This window comes from Carassius auratus, chromosome 21 (assembly GCF_003368295.1).
Source record: "Carassius auratus strain Wakin chromosome 21, ASM336829v1, whole genome shotgun sequence".
In the NCBI taxonomy this organism is placed as follows: domain Eukaryota; kingdom Metazoa; phylum Chordata; class Actinopteri; order Cypriniformes; family Cyprinidae; genus Carassius; species Carassius auratus.
The window spans coordinates 8,350,769-8,372,279 of record NC_039263.1 but is presented as its reverse complement, the minus strand read 5'-3'; the positions used below and the strand labels follow the sequence as shown (position 1 = coordinate 8,372,279).

The 21,511-nt window shown below is 40.1% G+C and overlaps 1 protein-coding gene across 1 annotated transcript; it reads left to right on the top strand.

Annotated features, from left to right (window-relative positions):
* Positions 1–18,608: 18,608 nt before the first annotated feature.
* LOC113038085 (olfactory receptor 1L3-like) lies at positions 18,609–19,541 on the top strand. The gene is made up of 2 exons (XM_026195291.1): positions 18,609–18,957; positions 19,087–19,541. The coding sequence occupies exons 1-2, from the start codon at positions 18,609–18,611 to the stop codon at positions 19,539–19,541; spliced, it is 804 nt and encodes a 267-aa protein (XP_026051076.1).
* Positions 19,542–21,511: the final 1,970 nt, after the last annotated feature.

Sequence of the window (21,511 nt, the reverse complement as noted above, 5' to 3'; positions counted from 1 at the left end):
TCAGATAAGACAGATATATTAATTATTGGACCAAAAAACACTACACAGAATATTGTAGATTACAATCTGCAACTAGACGGATGTACTGTTACTTCCTCTACAGTCAGAAATCTGGGTGTTATATTAGACAGCAATTTGTCTTTTGAAAATCATATTTCCAATGTTACAAAAACAGCATTCTTCCATCTTAGAAACATTGCCAAGCTACGTTATCTGTTTCTGATGCAGAAAAGCTAGTTCATGCATTCATGACCTCTAGACTGGACTATTGTAATGCACTTCTAGGTGGTTGTCCTGCTTCATCAATAAACAAGCTACAGGTAGTCCAAAATGCAGCAGCTAGAGTCCTTACGAGGTCAAGAAAATATGATCATATTACCCCAATTTTACAGTCTCTGCACTGGCTACCTATTAAGTTCCATATCAGTTACAAATTATCATTACTTACCTATAAGGCCCTAAATGGTTTAGCTCTTGCGTACCTAACTTAGAGCTGTAATCGGGCCTTAAAAGTTAGGCCCGACAGGACCTGAGCCCGACAGGTTTCGGCCCGAGCCCGACAAGTACATTTTGATTGACAGCTTTTTTAAAGCCCGAACCCGTTTACAGCCCGACATTATTCAAATGTGCTCACGCACACAGCTCTTTTGCCTTTTGCCAACAATGAGCAATTTATTCATGTTTTAACATAATTTACTCATACCTAACGTAGACTAGACCACTTGGAAGTTGGAAAAAAGAAATAAAATAAGTCCTGTGTCACATCATCTCAGCATTCTAGACATAGGCTCATTTAACCTATAAATAGACCAATGCACCAATAAAAACGAGTCATTTAAAAAAAATTAAATTAAGATACATTTTAAATTAAGATGGGTATTTGGCAATAACGAAATTAAGATAAAGGCTCCGCAGGATTTGCTTTATTTAATAAAAGAATAATGCCAACATTAGCGTAAATACTCTGTCAACATTATGCATTTAAGACTCAATGAATATTTAGTTATCATTTGAAAAACCTTTACTCACAGAGATTAGGCTAGGTCTACATGTTTTTGTGTAGGAAAATGAATGAATCCACTGTAGATGTCATCAGCGCGTTCCTGCGCTCACTGATGGTGCGTCATTATTCACTCATTATTCTCATTATAAGCATGGTCAAAACTTTTCCACACCTCAGAGTTTGCTTTAGTTGCTGGTGCAACCAAAACGTAATCACCAGAGGCAAGCCTCCGTTACACCTGCTCAGCATTCATTTTCGCATCTTTCTTGCGCTAATCGAAACACATCACATGACCGCTCGTTTACCTCGCAAACCGGAGCGCAAGCCCGAGCCCGGCCCGAGCCCGCGTAAGATGATAGAGATTAAGCTTTGTCCCGTCGGGTTCGGACAAGATCTTCAGCTCTAACCTAACTAGCCTTCTACCACGCTACAACCCATCATGTACCCTAAGGTCACAAAACGCTGGACTTTTGGTAGTTCCTAGGATAGCAAAGTCCACTAAAGGAGGTAGAGCTTTCTCACATTTGGCTCCCAAATAGCCTTCCTGATAATGTTCGGGGTTCAGACACACTCTCTATGTTTAAATCTAGATTAAAAACACATCTCTTTCGCCAAGCATACAAATAATGTATCTTTTAAATTGTGAATATACTTGCATCTGATCAAATGTGCATTTTTATTCATTAGCTTGGGCATTTTTATTCATTAGCTTGGGTTAAACTAATTTTACTTTGTTGGATCAGCAGCTATGCTAATGATGTCTCTATTTTGTTTCTATGTTTTGCCACGTGATTTACATCCCGTGGTAACTAGGATTTACACAAGCTCCAGTCTGGATCCAGAACACCTGAGAAGAGATGATGCTGACCCTCAGAGGACCCCAGATGATGCTAACCTTGAATCAACAAACAGAACTAACAATTATTGCTACATTTGTGACTGCATCATATAATAACTATTAATTAATAATATTGATAGTTCATCGTCTAGCTGACTACGTCTTGTATTATTATTATTATTTTTAATTTTTCTAAAATCCTGTCAAACGTGCACAAACTACTAGCTACTACTAAAAATTGTAGAAACATAATGTTCTGTAAAGTTGCTTTGTAACGATTTGTATTGTAAAAAGCGCTATACAAATAAATTGAAAAAAAAAAAAAAATTGAATTGATTTGTGTACTTCGTCCACCACTGCAGGTCGCAGTCTGTCACCATGAGTCTGCAAGAGAACAGAAGACATAAAACCATTCTTTTCATCAACCATAACCAATTGCACTTTCATGTTATCAAATGCTCGATTGTCCAAATAAGTCTGTCACCTGACTTCAGCCTTTTCCCTGTCGTTAGGGCTTGTAAAGGCTGCTCAAAAATGACATATTTATGGATGAATGTTCTGCAGTAAGCACACATCCCCAAGAATGACAGCATCTGTTTCTTTGTAACTGGTTTTGGGACCTCTTTTATGGCCCGCAGCCATTTCTCAGACAGTGCTTTGCTATTTGGTTTGATCACATGTCCCAGGAAGGTTACTTCCTGTTTCACAAACTATAGCTTCAAAGACTAACCTTGTATCCCCCCCTGCTCAAGATGCTTCAGGAGACTCACAGTGTCGGAAATGCAGATAGTTTTATCTTTGGCACAGATTAATAAATCATCACTCTGCCCACAATTTTGATGGTATTTCTGCCAAAGAAATATCAATGTCTGAGGCAGAAATAGTCCCCACCCCAAATTTTTTTTCTTTCTTTCTTTTTTTTTTACGCAAATCATTCTTCACAACAGCAAAGTTCTCAAAACCTGCACATCAAAATCACAGTTTGATTCAAATACTCGAACACTCGAACACGCTCTGTGCTATGTCTTTATCAACTTCAACCCAGTCTGTGGCCTGTAGGCCCTTTTTTACAAAAAGCCCTAAATCTTTCCACTGCTGCTTTATGACATTCGACACAGACAGATAGGTGGGGAACACTCTTCTGTAATTAAATAACACTGCAATTGTTGTTCATTCAAACTCACAGAAAGCACACACACATTCTCTGTCCAGAAGATCTTGTCAAATCACACTTTCATTCTCCACACCACTAAACAAAGTTTCTTCATTCTCTGAGTCTCACTCAACTACGACATGTGACGTGCAATGCCTTTTATCAGGCTTCATAAACTCTGTGTTGATTGGTGTTGTTCAAACCTTAGCCAATTTCAAAATCATCTCAGCCCAATCAACTTCTTTTATCTACCATTCGTAAGCCCACTGCGGCTCAAATTTAGAACATGTCAATTGTGGTGCTTCCTCATTGCTAATTCCATAGGAATCAGCACTGAGGGTCAAATTTAATTCACACATTAAATCTCTGGCCATTAGATTATGGATAAAATGACTTGAAGCCGAAGTGCTTTCATACACTTTTCCTGTCATTTTCGGCACACATGGCAAGTCACATTGTCGTAAAGTGCTCTGGCATGCTCTGAAATCAGCTTAAAAGTTAATTATTACTCCCTCTACTATTATTGGTTATCTTGGCATTTGAGAGTAGTTGAGATCATGGTCCAGTTTCAGAGCTGTCAGCTATGCCACAGGGTAGTGATGTTTATAAGCCGGCGTTGCTGACCCGATCTCGGGTGCATATTGGAAAACACAAACACTCTTTTCATTAGTAGCATTTTGCTCCGGTGGAGCTGTTTTCTCACACACATTCTCTTCCATCTTTTTCATTTCACCCCTACATGCCAATTCTTTCTGCATTTGCTTACGTTCTTGTCTTTCAGCATCTTCTAACCAACAACCTATAGTCTGAGTAGCATTCTGTTTTCTCACATACATTGTCTTCCATCTTTTCATTTCATCCCTACGTGCAAATTCTTTCTGCATTTTCTTACGTTCTCGACTTTCAGCCTATTCTAACCAAAAACCTATAGTCTGAGTACATCCTTTACACACGTGACGAACACATACAACAACCATTCTGTTTTTCTTTTTTTTTCAACTGACTCTCTCACAACATTCAGTCTTACTTCACTCATTGTCCCTTCTTCAGGAAAATCATGATATTTGATCAGCTTTTCTGTGTACACTTATGCCCATAATTCTTTTTCTATTTGACCGAAAACTGGTGTTTAAAAATTTTGCTAGCTTACTGTTTGGTGATCCTATGTTGGCTGACTTCAATCTCTTCTGGATTTCCTTCGAAGCACGTCTATAATCTGTTAAACGTCTTCAACAGATCCGATTTCTTCACTAAAGTGCTTTCCAGCGCTTGAATGATTCTAGTTCACCTAATCAGCTGTGGCTCTTCCATCCACCTACAAGCTAGTTTTCGGCATAAAATTGACTCGACTTCCCCATGTTACAATTTGCCCCTCAAAAACCTTCTCTGCTCGCACCAAAGTGATGGTCAGTCACTATGGTTCACACACAGTCATGTCGAATTACACCACTCAAAATAAACAATTTACAGTCTCTTACCTGAGATGCTTTTACTGCCACCTGGTTCTTTCTGATCTCATCTGAGTCACTCTGGCCCTGAAAGCAGTTTTGGCTCTTGTCTCTCAATTTTCCAGGTAAGACCAGAGCCTGGTGCTCTGAGATGATCACTTTGTCAAATCCGCTCAGGACCAGAAGAATCTGTGGCGTATTTTGCCGGTTCTCCAAAGAATCAAACTCAGTCAGGGATTTTTCTCTCAGAAGAAAATACTTTATTTTAAGCAAAACAAAGCCGAGAGTTCCTTGCAAGGAGATCTCTCGAATGCTAGGTAGCATCTCATTATATACCCTATACAGGGCATTTCCATTGGTCAGACTTTCCTTATGCTTGCAATTATGATTCCTCCCTAGAGAGGAGAGGCCCCTACTTGTTTTGGTATGAAGAAAGGCCCTTTCTGTATGTCTGACCACATGTTTCTCATCAGTTCTGAACATTCCAGCATGTAAGCATATTCCTTTCTATCCTTTACCTATAGGATTATAATGGAAAAACAACTAGCAACAAAAATGGCTAGATTCACATTGATTATTCTTGATTGATTAAAATCTTATTAATAAAAATCTTCCACAAAACCACCGTGAGATCCCACTATTCTGACACCAAATTGTTGTGGCAAAAACAATTACTAACAAATAGCATCTCAGTGTAAGAGACAAGGAATCAAATTATATTTAAGGAAAGAAGTTTATTTTCCTTAAAGAGGTTCGTTCACTGTTGCAGCAGCTACCAAGGTGAACTTTATTGTCCCACAAGGGGAAATTCATATGGTCATTCATTCATTCAAATTCATATGGTCATTCATTCATACCCTGAAACACAACAAACCCGAATCACACTGAAAACAGACAGCCTTATTATACTGTTATCCACCCCCACTTCTTACAAGGCTCCTTCTCTGTAAATTTCCACTTAACCCCGTAAACCAAAACTAGCTGTTTTCAGAAAACACAATGGTCCTCCTAACCCCCTGGGCTTTTTAATTATCTTCACACCCGTGAGGTCAAAGGTCTTTATTTATGGCTAACCCCTCTGATCTTTCCTGAGTACATAGACCGCACTATAGACTTCGAAGGCTCTTTATTTTACTGTGTGATGTCTTCGTTGCATTTCAGGTGACAAACATACATACTGAGAGAGAAACACAAGTTAAATCAAAGGAAAAATAAAAATATATGAAAACCCACTAAATGTCTAAGAAAGTAAATAAGTAAATACATTTTTCTACAACACGTTCCCCAAAGTGTTCTCCATGCAGCTTGAGTTCCTGAAGAGGAACGTCTAAGTTTACGTATGTAACCCTGGTTCCTCGAAAGAGTGAGACGCTGCGTTGCAGTGACACACTTCCGGCATCTCTGGCCGGCGCTTGCTTCATCCTTTGAGGCTGGTTGCTGGCTTTACCACTCATACTTTTATGCTTCCTGGTCTCTGACGTTACCCGCCTATGACATCTTGCCCATCCATTGGACTGATTACACACATTAGTCAGAGACGTCACGCTGGAGGTGATCCCCAAAGCATTCTCGACACAGCGTCTCGTTCCACATAACTGTGTGTGTGTGTGTGTGTGTGTGTGTGTGTGTGTGGGGGGGGGGGGGGGGTTATTATTTTCCCTGCCCTTTTGTTTTGTTATTATTTTTGTTGAAATAAAAGCAGTCAGTAGTAACAGCCGATCCAAGACTGCCGTCTTCCTTCCTACACAACGAACATTGTTACAATGACATTTTCATGAAATATGAGCACATAATCACACTGTTGTTGCATCAAAATGTGAAGTAAATAGGGTGGACACAACAGAAACATTTACTTTCAAAACATAACTCTGGAATTACTTTATCTTGTCTCTGGCTTTCAACATCTACAAAAACAAAACAAAAATTTAGTCTTCGTAAAAACAAAAATGATAACATAATGGAATTACTAAGTTCAATTGGACCTTGTGTTATTTGGATCTTGTGTTGTCGTATGGTTCATGTATTACTCTCAGTGAAATATGTGACACAAGTATTTCAGACCACCTGCCTGTTTTATTTACTCTGGTTGTTCCCAATTCTGAGATTTCACCCTGTGCTTCTGCTCAACCCAGTGTGCAAGGAATTAACGCTTTAACTGCTTCACAGTTTTCTAATGTTTTTAAGCATTCATTGTTTTATAATCTCAGTGTAGAACAATTCACGGCCTTATTTGACTCTACTTGTACTGAGATTTTAGACTCTCTCGTTCCGTTGAGGAAAAAACGTCCCAAAGTTCTTTCATAACCCTGGTTAAACGACACTACCCGTGTTGAACGCAGCACTAAGATCCAATAGCACTAATAGAGAGATACAACCACGATCAGATGATAAGAGCAGGTCATTTGTAACTAAGGAGAGCAGTCTCAGTACTATGATACGGTCTAAATCCTGACTGGTCTAAATCCTGACTGGAAATCCTAACAGATACCATTTTTTCTTTAAGAAAGAATATAATTGTATGAATTCTACCTTTTCTAGTATATTGGAAGGAAAAGGGAGATTCGATATCGGTCTATACTTAACCAGTTCTTTGGGTTCAACTTTTAAGGTTTTGGTTAAGGAAAACAGTTTGTCACCATGGTATAATGAGCATACTCGCACCCTAAAGAGAGCCCGAAAAATGGAGCGCAGCTGGAGGAAAACAAAACTAGAGGTATTTCTTATTGCTTGGCGGGAAAGTAGCATATCCTATAGAAAAGCATTAAAAACTGCTAGATCGGATTACTTTTCTTCTCTTTTAGAAGAAAACAAACATAACCCCAGGTATTTATTCAATACAGTGGCTAAATTAACGAAAAATAAAGCCTCAACAAGTGTTGACATTTCCCAACACCACAACAGTAATGAATTTATGCACTACTTTACTTCTAAAATCGATACTATTAGAGATAAAATTGCAACCATTCAGCCGTCAGCTACAGTATCACATCAGACAGTGCACTATAGACCCCCTGAGGAACAGTTCCACTCATTCTCTACTATAGGAGAGGAAGAACTGTATAAACTTGTTAAATCATCTAAACCAACAACATGTATGTTAGACCCTATACCATCTAAGCTCCTAAAAGAGGTGCTTCCAGAAGTCATAGGTCCTCTTCTGACTATTATTAATTCCTCATTGTCATTAGGATATGAAAAACCTTCAAACTGGCTGTTATTAAGCCTCTCATAAAAAAACCACAACTTGACCCCAGAGAACTTGTTAATTATAGACCAATCTCGAATCTCCCTTTTCTGTCCAAGATACTAGAAAAGGTGGTATCCTCACAATTATATTCCTTCTTAGAGAAAAATGGTATATGTGAGGATTTCCAGTCAGGATTTAGACCGTATCATAGTACTGAGACTGCTCTCCTTAGAGTTACAAATGATCTGCTCTTATCATCTGATCGTGGGTGTATCTCTCTATTAGTTTTATTGGATCTTAGTGCTGCGTTTGACACAATTGACCACAACATTCTTTTGCATAGACTTGAACACTTTGTTGGCATCAGTGGAAGTGCATTAGCATGGTTTAAATCGTACTTATATGACCGCCATCAGTTCGTAGCAGTGAATGAAGATGTATCATATCGATCACAAGTGCAGTATGGAGTACCTCAAGGCTCAGTACTAGGGCCGCTACTCTTCACGCTTTATATGTTACCCTTGAGAGATATCATCAGGAAACATGGTGTTAGCTTTCACTGTTATGCTGATGATACTCAGCTCTATATTTCCTCGCAGCCCGGTGAAACACACCAATTTGAAAAACTTTTTCAAAATTCAGAAAAAACAGAGGTGTTAATCATAGGGCCTAAAAACTCTGCTTGTAATAACCTAGAACACTGTCTAAGACTTGATGGTTGCTCTCTCAATTCTTCGTCATCAGTTAGGAACCTAGGTGTGCTACTTGATCGCAATCTTTCCTTAGAAAGCCACGTTTCTAGCATTTGTAAAACTGCATTTTTCCATCTCAAAAATATATCTAAATTACGGCCTATGCTCTCAATGTCAAATGCAGAGCTGTTAATCCATGCATTTATGACTTCAAGGTTAGACTATTGTAATGCTTTATTGGGTGGTTGTTCTGCACGCTTGGTAAACAAACTACAGCTAGTCCAAAATGCAGCAGCAAGAGTTCTTACTAGAACCAGGAAGTATGACCATATTAGCCCGGTCCTGTCTACACTGCACTGGCTCCCTATCAAACATCGTATAGATTTTAAAATATTGCTTATTACTTATAAAGCCCTGAATGGTTTAGCACCTCAGTATTTGAATGAGCTCCTTTTACATTATACTCCTCTACGTCTGCTACGTTCTCAAAACTCAGGCAATTTGATATTACCTAGAATATCAAAATCAACTGCGGGCAACAGATCCTTTTCCGATTTGGCGCCTAAACTCTGGAATAACCTACCTAACATTGTTCGGGAGGCAGACACACTCTTGCAGTTTAAATCTAGATTAAAGACCCATCTCTTTAACCTGGCATACACATAACATACTAATATGCTTTTAATATCCAAATCCGTTAAAGGATTTTTAGGCTGCATTAATTAAGTAAACCGGAACCGGAAACACTTCACATAACACCGTACTTTCTACATCATTAGAAGAATGGCATCTACGCTAATATTTGTCTGTTTCTCTCTTGTTCCGAGGTCACCGTGGCCACCAGATCCAGTCTGTATCCAGATCAGAGGGTCACTGCAGTCACCCGGATCCAGTACGTATCCAGACCAGATGGTGGATCAGCATCTAGAAAGGACCTCTACTGCCCTGAAAGACAGCGGAGACCAGGACAACTAGAGCCCCAGATACAGATCCCCTGTAAAGACCTTGTCTCAGAGGACCACCAGGACAAGACCACATGAAACAGATTATTCTTCTGCACAATCTGACTTTGCTGCAGCCTGGAATTGAACTACTGGTTTCGTCTGGTCAGAGGAGAACTGGCCCCCCAACTGAGCCTGGTTTCTCCCAAGGTTTTTTTCTCCATTCTGTCACCGATGGAGTTTCGGTTCCTTGCCGCTGTCGCCTCTGGCTTGCTTAGTTGGGGTCACTTCATCTACAGCGATATCATTGACTTGATTGCAAATAAATGCACAGACACTATTTAAACTGAACAGAGATGACATAACTGAATTCAATGATGAACTGCCTTTAACTATCATTTTGCATTATTGACACACTGTTTTCCAAATGAATGTTGTTCAGTGCTTTGACGCAATGTATTTTGTTTAAAGCACTATATAAATAAAGGTGAAGATGAGGAAGTAATAATAGTCAGAAGAGGATCTATGGCTTCTGGAAGCCACTCTTTTAGGAGCTTAGATGGAATAGGGTCTTTCATACATGTTGTTGGTTAAGATGATTTAACAATTTTATACAATTCTTCCTCTCCTATAGTAGAGAATGAGTTGAACTGTTCCTCGAGGGATCTAAAGTGCACTGTGAGCCCAAACCAAAGCCGTATTTAGAGCTCTCACTCTCTTACTTTCCTCAATTACCCCCTTTGCATTCAAGGATCGGCGATATCCCCATATTATTACTGTTTCACTTTCACAGAATGTTAAACATTACTCTCTTCCTTGATCTGGACAAACTGTGCATCAGTTTAAAGACTATAGCTTCGATATTTGACCAATGTTTTGATAAAACATTGTTGCAGTGACAGTTACTTAGTAATTTGTGTCCGGATTGCAAAATAATAAATCCGTGCTCATGCATTATTTTAATGTGATTTGGCATTACATTTATGCGCTCTAGCTGCTCCTTCTGCACCGCATACACATACTATATACGCACTGCAGACAGAGTACGTGTGAACCAGTATAATGTATAACAAGTCTTTTTCAACACCTGAGGCACCGCTACAATGAGCTCTATGAACAATGAATGGCAAAAAATTAAAAAGTTTCAATTTGCATTTATGACTGTAAAGCATCTCTGTGTGACAAAATTGTGATTGTGATTGTAATTTTGATTGTGATTTTTGATGAATGTTAAATAATGGTGAGTGGCAGATTTTTAGGTCTGTGCGAAAACAGGATGGTCCACAGTATAGTTAGTTATATTTCGCTGTCTGACACACCTCAAACACATGAAATTAAGGTGCAGTATAAGAGCGTAAAAAAAATAATAAAAAGAAATCTTCACAGTCTGCCTTTGATCGTAATTTTGCTACTGTTGATGTTGTAACGTTACCAATGGCAGTTCAATACTGCATGATGCAACATCATATATAGCATTGCAGTAGTAGTTCTGGGCATATATATCGGTAGAAAGTAGGGTTGGGTACCGAAACCCATTGCCAATATAACTCATTTCGTCGCCTCTTAAATGCCCGAGCGATCAATTGAAATATTTCTCCTGGTTCTCCAAAATGTACACAAGAATCATGGGCATCGCTAGGCCCCTTAAATTTCATATGAAAACGGTAGCAGAGCTGTCCTTCCTGTCTTTCAGCATGCTCTTCAATCCGCAGATGCAGAGCAGCATGAGCGGACTCAAAAAGAAACAGAGGACTCAAGGTGTGTGTTTATCGATAGATTGTAAGAATATCTGTATCTGTGCAGTTCTTTGTCATAAATACAGTTTACAAAAGGTCACGAGGGAGCAGTCGGTTTCTCATCTACTTTAAAAAGTTTTCGCTGTTCACCGCTCATCACACCACAGCGGTTTCCTCCAGAGAACATCTAGCCCTTAACACAAATGAACAAACGCATACTTCAATTGTACTTATTTAAATATACTTAATTTAATAATACATACTTAATACATACACTACTGTGCAAAAGTCTTAGTCACGTTAGTATTTTTACCCAAAAGAATGGTGTTCGGACAGTTATTTATATATTTTGCTGAAGTGTGTCAGTAGAAAATATCAGTTTACATTTCCAAACATTAATTTTGCCATTGTCAGACTGCTTGTGCATTCAAAATCAATCTAGATTATTATTAAAATTAATGGCAAACTGATATTTCCTTCTGACACACTACAGCAAAAAGATATAAATAACTGGCTTAAAACCCTTTTTGGGGGTGAAAATACTAATGTGCCTAAGACTTTTGCATAGTACTGTACTTTACAAACGACATTGTTTCTACTTTATAAAGAAGGAGCATACAGTAATTCACAGGACTGATTAAAGACCGTGAGAGACAGCACTCATTTTAACTAAATGTAATTATCAGTAAGATTCAGGAGGAGTGCGTCGGATACTTAGCCTAATCAACACAGGTGGACCACAATCAAGTAATCAATCCCATAGTATAAATATCGCTGACTTACCTCTATCCATTGACGGTTTATCAGCAGGCTGGTTCGCTTCGTTAGTCACCTTATCACAGACCCAATTTTCGTACCAACGAAGAGTGCTACACAGGGGATTTATAAGACCTGCTGCTTTTGCCGGACCCGAGATCATTTCTACCCAGCCAAACACAGCCGTTGAGCAGCATTAAGCGTCATCGCGACAGCTGCTCTCCTTGCCAAGCCATACATCGCGGTCAATAGGCCATGCAAGCTCCGAGCTCGCCTCGCTCGATACAACGATCGCGCCGAGCCAGCAGGGGAGAGCGCGCCCGAGCCAGCAGCGGAGAGCGCGCCCGAGCCAGCAGCGGTGACCCTTGACCCCGAACCGGCGACTAAGGGAACTGTTTCCAAGTCCACAGTCGTGAGGCCGGAGGAGAGAGCCGCGGCCGACTCTGCAGCTGAAGCATTACTTCAGTCTGTTTCATCTCGTAAGGAGATGCCCGTTGTGATTGCTGCCTGAACTTTGTCTGATTATTTGTCTCGTCTTGTCCAGATCCTTAAAGTCCCTACCAGTCCTGTCTTGTCCCCGGACCCTGTCCCCAGAGATCCCGAGCCAGCCGAAGTTAACGCAGTTCCTGACCCAGTTTCTGTCCCCACTGATGTTGCCCCGTGTCCCGTTGATGTTGCCCCGTGTCCTGTGACCTCTCCTGCCATGTCCTCTGTCATTTGTCCTGAGACCACTCCCCGCCCTAGACCACCCAGACCGGCCCAAACCCCCCGTCGTCAGCCTTCGTCCCGTCCTTCTAAGACTCCTGTCCCACCCTCCCACCCTGAGCCTTCCCCCATGAACTTTGTGGTCCCGCCTCCTCCCCTTCCCTGTTTTTTTTTTTTTGATATGCCACCCTAATCCTGTCGTAGTGTTTTCATCTTTGCCTTTGTTGTTATTTGTCATGTCTTGTTGGTTTTTGTCTCTGTCCCAGTCTGTCATGTCCCGCATTTGATGTTCCCTTGAGGAGCGTCTGGAAGCCACTCCTTAAGGGAGGGGTTCTGTCATGATTCTGCCTTCATGTCCTGACTTTTCTCTAGTCTTGAGGCAGGATCATGACAGACCCGTGTTTTGTGTACAAGCACATGGCCTTGTCTTTGGGCCATGTGCTTGTGTAGTCTCGTTCCCTTGCCCCGCCCCCTTGTTATCCTAGTGTTATCGTGATATCTGTGTCACCTGTCGTGTCTTATTAGTTCTCCTATTTAGATCCCCTAGTGTGCTCTCTTTCGTCGGTTCATTGTGATTGTTCCACATTGTGATTGTTTACCAGATCGTGAGTGTCTCTAGATGTTTCTGTATCCTTGAAGTCTTTGTATAACCATGAGTGTTTGTTTGTAGTTAGTGTTTAAGAGTTTGTTTATCATGTCAATCCTGTCCTGTTAAGTTGTTTAGTTTCTGGCCTAGCCGTTGTTTTCCCCCTCGTGGGTTTTGTTTTCCCTTTTTGTATAAATAAATCCTGTGTTTAGTTACTTCCTGTCTGCACCTGAGTTCCTCCTTGCCAAACCCTAACGATTACCTTATTACTGTAGTGCTTTTGGTTTAAGAAAAGCGCATTACAAATAAAATGCATTATTATTGTTACATTCGCCTTACCGCGCACGTTTAAACCTCACCGAAATGATACAGACATAAGTTCCAAAAAAAAAAAAAAAAAACCTTGTAAGTCTCTGGATAAAAGCGTCTGCTAAATGCTTAATTTAATTTTACATTTTAATTTCCATGCAAGTCTTCTGGTAGGACCAAATCATTTAGGGACCTATTTCACCATTCACTGGCGTGATCACTCAAAATTAATCTAAAACGCATCTGCCCTCGTGTTTTGGTGCAGGATAGCAAGTGTGAGTAAAATTACTGTCGCCTTTAAGGACCGTAATACGGAAAAAACTGGCAAGTAAATATCTTTAGAAACCACTTGGAAGTGAATAGCACATAACTGCTGTTAACCCATTTGCTGCAAGCATCGCCAACGGCCCCAGTCTACTATCGTTTCACTTTCACAGCACGTTAAACATCACTCTCTTACTTACCAGGCTGGTTGGATTTTCGTGCACCTGCATGGTCAAAATGGCAAATAGTAAGCTCAGACAGTATAAAGAATCTTTCTCTTACTCCACCCATGCACGATTACATCGTCGATATGTACCATCGATCTCACGTGCTGACAATGACCACATCGCCGATACATGGCACCTATTTGGGGTACACTGGCACAGGAAATCCAATTTATTTTTGCACGCTTAATTTCGGATACTATGACTGCACCAAGATTTTTCGGACTCCTTATCGGAAGCAGCCCATTGGATTAGCTAAACAATTATTCAAGTAAGCCTCACAGCGTCTACCCTCGTAGACAAACAAATCATCCTTAGTATCGAACTCCCTGCCAGGCGCTGCAAGAGGGCTCCCAGTTGAACCAACCTCTACCTTCTCCGTTCAACTATCAGCAAAGCTTACTCGTATGACATCGCAAGTATTAAAATTCTGCCAGATGCTTTCCCACTTAATCAATCTTGGACTTTCCATCCGACCACCAGCGAAGCTAACCCGATTAAAAGAAGCCGATTAACCCCAAAAAAATTACAAATAAAAACAAATAAATAAACCAGCGACATTCTTTAAACTGGCGGCTGTCCTCTTGTACATTTGCCTTTTTGGGGGGGTACTCTAGGTTTGGGCCATGCCCGAGCTCGGAGCCCTTCCCCGGACAGCACGCCAAATACGCATGCCATACCTCAGCTAATTATATGTAAGCCTGGACAAGTGAAATGTAATTATCAATAAGATTCGGGAGGAGCGCGTCATATACTTAGCCTAATCAACACAGGTGGACCACAATCAAGTAATCAATCCCATAGTATAAATATCGCTGACTTACCTCTATCCATTGACGGTTTATCAGCATCCCTCCTCAACCCCATCTCCTCACTTCAAGTTCACTTTATAATATACAGGGAAGGGGGGGTACTCTAGGTTCGGGCCATTCCCGAGCTCGGAGCCCTACCCCGGACAGCACGCCAAATACGCATACCATACCTCAGCTAATTATATGTAAGCGTGAACTAGTGAAATATCAGAGAGATTGAAAGAGATACAGTAGAAACATTATGTGTGGTTTTGTATTAAAAAATGACCCAGATTGTGAAATACATTTATTTGCCTTATAGTAATGGAAGCACAACTTGGGAAATGAGAGCATCCAATGTGAAAGCTATGGATTTATTTTAAATATTTGTAATGTTCTTTAATGTTATCCATATATTTTTTTTTTTACTATCTTTACTTTTTACTAACTATGTCCAACGGCCGCTACCAATGTGGGGTGAACCGTGTCTCCTCAGGAGCCTGTAAGTATTCGTCAGGTTTAACTGGCAGAGCTTACAGAGTGGCTTCTGCCCTCCACGTCATGGTGTTCCTGCAGGTCCACTAGGCCAAAGCCCTGAAAGACCTGCACGAGGGTGGTGATGACCGGGCAGTTCTAAATGAGCTGTGAGGGACCTTGCGCTTCGTACAATGAAGGTAACCACACAGCCCCTGGGTCGTACAAGGTCCACATTGGTGGTCCAGGAGCACCATCTCTGGCTGTGTCTGGCTGACATGAAGGAGCAGGATAAGGTACAGTTCCTGAATGCTACCCTGTCCCAGACCGGTCTTTTTGGCAATGCTGTCAAGAGCTTTCTCAGCAGTTCTCAGTGGCACAGAAGCAGACTGAAACTATTATTTTGATTTTGATATATAATAAGATTGGTTTACAGCAATCAACTTAAAGGACACATACTATCCTGTCTCAATCCTCCCACAGCACAGGCCATTCCTGCAGTTTGTGTTCGAGGGCCAGGTATATCAGTACAAGGTCCTGCCCTTTGGGCTGTCCCTGTCGCCTCACATCTTCACCAAGGTCATAGAGGCAGCCCTTGTTCCATTGAGGGAATGGGGGATGTGCATCTCAACAACTGGCTCATACTTGCAGTGGTCAGTTGTGAGCACACAGGGACCAGTTTATCAGACAACTCAGCCCTTTTGGTCTTCGTGTCAACTGAGAAAAGAGCAAACTCATGCCAGTGCAAAGGATCTCTTTCTCGGCATGGAGATGGATTCGGTCAGTCAGACAAAAGGCTTCACCCAGGAATGTACTCAGCTGGTGCTGATCTGCCTCAAGACTTTATCAGAAAGTTAGTCCCATTGAAATTCTTTCAGAGGCTCCTGGGGCATATGGCTGCAGCTGCAGTGATAGTTTTGCTCTGTCTGCTCCATATGAGACGGCTTCAGCACTGGCTCCATGACCGAGTCCCAAGATGGCCATGGTGACGTGGTACTCACTGGGTTCAAATTACACCCTCCTGCTGCAGAACCTTCAGCCCATGGTCAGATACCTAATTTCTTTGGGCAGTAGTGCCCCTGAAACAGGTATCCAGGCATACTGTGAAATTCATGGATGCCTTGGCCACCAGCTGGAGTGCCACGTACAATGGGAATGTCTTGTCAGGGGTTTGGATGGGTCCCCAACTGCATTGGCATATCAGTTACCTCGAGTTGCTAGCAGTACATTGTGTCCTTAGCCACCTCAGAAGCGCATTCGGGGCAGGAGCGTTCCACATGGACAACACAGTGACCATTGCATATATCAACTGACAAGGCAGTTTACCCTCCCATCGCATGTCACAAATCGTGGAGTGGACTCCTGTGGAGTCAGTAGCATCTGAGGTCCTCTTGTGCCATCCACATCCCGGGAGTGTTCAATAGGGCAGCCGAGGAACTGTCTAGAACAGCATGTCAAGGAGAGTGGAGACTCCACCCTCAGGTGGTTCAGTTGATATGGGGTAGGTAGACCTGTTCCCATCTCCAGAAATCACCCACGCCGAGTGGTTCTACTCTCTTAACAGAGGCAACACTCTGCATGGATGCACTGGCACACAACTGGCCCCAGGGACAGAGCTAATAGGCGTTCCTAATACATTCACTAGGTTATATAGCCTTCGTGTCGAACTGGTTTCCTCCTGTGTTCTCACCTCAGATGGGTAGTGCCACTGAGAGGCCCTCAGAGTTGGCTTACATGGAGAAGTGTCCAGCACCAGGCCTTTAAGCCAATTAATTCTTAACCTGTTAAATGTCACCGCGTCCCGTAAGTCTACGTTGACTATACTATATTACAATCAAATCTAATCTAATCTTGACAAAGGTCCAAGACTCCCAAATATATTTTACCAATATTTTTTGTTAAAAATTATGTAGGAAAAGTAATAGATGAATTTATGACAAGAGTGCACCCTCAGAAATCTACATTACAAAAGGAGCTTTGACCTTTGTTTAAAAAAAAGACTTCCTCGTTGCCTTTTTCTCTATCACATTTTAGAAATCATCAGAAGTTATATATGACTTGAAAACATAAAATCTCAAAGTTCATCCTTCAAAACCCATTTTTAAATCAGACATTGCATTACCATGTAAATGGCACATCAAAATCATGTTACAAAATGTTTTCAGTCATGAATTATAAAAATTTAGGTTTGTATCATGCACATTCAAGTCTATCTTCAAAAACGTGAGTGACAGTTAACAGGTTAAAAACTGGTGTGAAGCTAGTGCCCATATGAGTGACCCAGTTGGGATTTCATATGTGTATTTCCACCATACACCTACTAAGGCTGTGTTTCTGGTGTTGTGTCCTCTTTGAAATGGAAGGGCACGCTTTCCCAGTGTTATCTACGTTCTACTGTTGGGTTGTGAGGAACAACTGTAGTCGACTTTCTCTTTGTAAAGCCCGGTCCTATTGTCTGTCTTATAGGAAGGATCATGAGGCCTACACAGGGCACTGGAAGGGACAGCACCTGTGGTGTGTTGGTAGGGATCCTAATTTTGTCTGTCATCCAATGTCACGTTGAGAGTGAAAGACTGAAAGGAAACGTCTCAGTTACATATGGTAACCCTTGATCCCTGAAGGATGGAACAGAGACGTCATGTCCCATCGCCAACAGTGGCTGTACCACCGCTGAGCAGCTTGGTCAACAGCTCACTTGCAGTGCAACTGCGGCCTCTTATACTCACACCATGATCAGTGTTGGCTGGATGCAGTAATCTCATGCATTGGCTTGTTTAGTTACACTCAAAGTTGTGTTTCGTCAGCCACCATATGTAACCGAGACGTTCTCTTCAGATAGGGCTGCTATATAAATCACATTTTAACTGTGATCACAATTTCTGTAAATTTTCAAATATTGAGATAAAAACACTTTTAAAATAGTTTTTCTGGTAGAAAACCTACAAAATACAAAATAGTTTTTCCTTGTTGTTTAAAACCGGGCATGGTTTCTGTTGGTGGTGGAAAGAGAGTATACCCAAGGGGTCTCTTAGTGCAATGATCCAACTTTGTTCTCAGCAAACAAAGTTTGTCAGAAGTGAACCAATCACAGAAAAGACAGGTCTAAGATTATTTTTCCTCTTGGGGTATGACGGAAAGAGTGCAGTTGTTGTTAAAGACATAAAAATGGGCAAACAAACTAAACATTGTTCAGAGTAAGCAGGTTATGTTCTTGAATATTGTGAGTAAAAATATGCAACAGTGAGTGGGAGAGGGTGCAATAATTTTACAATTATAATTTATATAAAAAGTGGTAGGACAGCTCTGCATCTGTCACAACTGTCTTCCTTGGTAAATACCCTGGTAGGTATTACAGATATTTATATTATCAGACTTTCACAAACTTATCACATAACTGAACAAAAAAATAGTATGTCTTGGGTTCTGCAGGATAGTGTAAAAGACATAAAGACTTTTATTATGCTGTTAATATAACCACTTTATGTTTAGTTTAGGTTTCAAATGGACAACCTGACATTCAGATACAGAGTTATTTTAGTGGAGGGACTGCAAATTACACATCAGACCAGCCAGCTGACCTTCATCTTTCTATTGATAGCTTATGTCTTTATAATAGTATCTAACATTGGGATTTTGATTCAGATCTCAGCAGAAAAAAGATTACACCAGCCTATGCACATTCTTTTCTGTCACTTGCCAGTGAGTGATGTAATTGGAGCAACTGTCCTCATACCATGCTTGCTGAAGGACTTATTAACAGACCCCTCTGAGCGCTACATTACATACGTGGAGTGTGTTTTCCAAGCTTTTTTTGTACATTTGTATGGAACAACTTCCCACACAATTCTAATGATTATGGCCTTTGACAGATATGTGGCCATATGCAATCCATTGCGATACCCAACTATAATGACCAATAAAATGACGGTTAAACTGTCAACAGGAGCTTGGGCTGCTGCAATATTGCCAGTGGGAATTTTGATTGGCCTCAGTGTGCGTCTGTCTCACTGCAAATCATTTATTTCAAACCACTTTTGTGATAATGCTTCACTTTTTAAACTATCTTGTGAAAATACAGTGATTAATAATGTATATGGATTAACTTTTACTGTGGTTTTACTTACCTCTTCATTGGGGTGGGTGTTAATGACATATCTCAAAATAGCAATGGTATGTTTAAAAAGCAGAAACAAAGCGACCAACAGCAAAGCCATTAAAACTTGCAGCACTCATTTGATTGTTTATGTAATCTTATTTATCTCTGGTTTTGTCCCAATTTTCCTTCATCGCTTCTCTGAGTATGCTGAAAATAGGAAGTTTGGGAGTGTAATGTTCCATGTTATACCACCAGGAGTAAACCCCATAATATATGGTTTACAGGTCAAGGAAATAAGACAAAGAATGTTAAAATTATGCAGAAATAGTTCATTCTAGCTGATTTCAATGTATTTATATATATTTATACAAGAAAACAACTGTAATGATGTGAACATTTTCTTTGAATGACTTTTTTAATATGAATTACACTTTAATATGTATTTTAATTCCTTTCTAAGAATTCCTTGTGTGTTTAAGCATATGTGGCAAAGCATGTTATGTATAGACATGCATAAATACAAATATAGACAAGATAAATATATGATAACAGTCTGCATAATTAATGGTATTGGTGTACATAATGTGGCATAATGTGGCATTTGTGTAGCCTAAATAAATAATGATTACTGTTGATTTTATTTATTTAATTCTTTTTTTTATTATTATTTCAAGTGTATGCTGTAATTACTAAATAGGATAAGGTGGATGTATTAAGCAATATTTCTGCAATATATATATATATATATATATATATATATATATATATATATATATATATATATATATATATATATATATATATATATATATATTATTAAAATTATTTGGCATAATAGAAATATAAATTCTTGTCAACAAAGGTACCCAGACATTTTACCGAATGTTTTCATTTGGATGACATACTATCATAGAAAATTCTCTATCATATACTGAAGTTTATTAATCATAAATGTATCCTTGCTTACTAAATGTAATATAACTAATCATTTAGTCAAGTCAATCAAGTTTTTATTATATTGTAAGCTTAATTGTCATTCCATTACATGTGAGGACATACAGTGGAATGAAATATCATGCCTCGCAGGACCATGGTGCTACATAAATACAAACATACAACAATGAAGTAAAACAATAGAAACTTATATACAACTAACCTACTGACAGATTTTGACTATAAATATCCTGTATATATGTTTGCCTGTACATAAACTAAAAATAAAAAATAAAATAAAATTAAATTAAAGCTGCAAGCAGCGATGAACGGGACCTCGCACCCGGGCTCACCGGCAGCAAGTGGCTTTAGTTAATAGGTGAACGGTGAGAAATATGCGTTTAAACTCATAAATATAAGTAGAATATATCAATGTTTATTCCATATATGTGCCAATCTTCCTGTAGCCAGCAGGTGGCGCTATCATTATAATGGAATATTGGCCTTCAGATGTGTTCAGGGCAGGACTTTTATCGAACATGTGAGGTTTGGGGAGGATTGGACATTTTATGCCTGAGTTACAACAACATCCTATTTCATGGTGAAACATCAAAATTTGTCAGGCCGCCATGGGCACGCCCTTTAACGAAACCTCAAGATCTTCGCAATTTAAGATCGCAAAAGGCTTTAGATTACACTGACCAAGTTTGGTGTTGATCTGAATAAATATCTAGGAGGAGTTCGTTAAAGTACAACCCCTGAAAATGGCCAAAACAACACTAATTTTGCAGAGAAAATTCAAAATAACTGACTTCCTGTTGGGATTCGGATTTCGTACCAAGAGACTTTTTCGTAGATATTGGTGTGTTACATGTGTGTACCGATTTTTGTACATGTACGTGAAACATAGCTCTAGGCACACTCCGTTTAAAGTGTATACGCACTCCGTTGAAAGTGTATAGGTGGCGCTATCGAGCCATTTTGCCACACTCGATGGAATATTGGCCTTCAGATCTGTTCAGGCCAGGACCCTTATCACACAAGTGAAGTTTGGGCAAGATCGGAGTTATAACATCTTTTATTCCCATGGCGAGACATCGAACTTCATCACGGCGCCATGGACACACCTTTTAACAAAAACTCAAGATCTTCACAACTAAACATCACACAGGTCTTTAGATTAGACTGACCACAAAAAAGACATTGATGTCATAAAATTTCTAGGAGTAGTTTGTCGCAGTGTAAAATATTTAACTTCCTGTTGCCAATAGGTGGCGCTATGACTATAACTGAATATGGGCATGTAGATCTGTTCAGGTAAAGAGTCTCATCCAACATGTGAAGTTTGGGGCAGATTGGACATTGTATGTCTGAG

What these genes read in the sequence shown, in the direction of transcription:
- LOC113038085 (XM_026195291.1), top strand. Translation starts at nt 18,609, where the DNA reads ATGGACAACCTGACATTCAGATACAGAGTTATTTTAGTGGAGGGACTG. An exon ending in AACTTCCCACACAATTCTAA is followed by an intron (nt 18,958 to 19,086) that starts TGATTATGGCCT and finishes CAGTGGGAATTT; the next exon opens with TGATTGGCCTCAGTGTGCGT.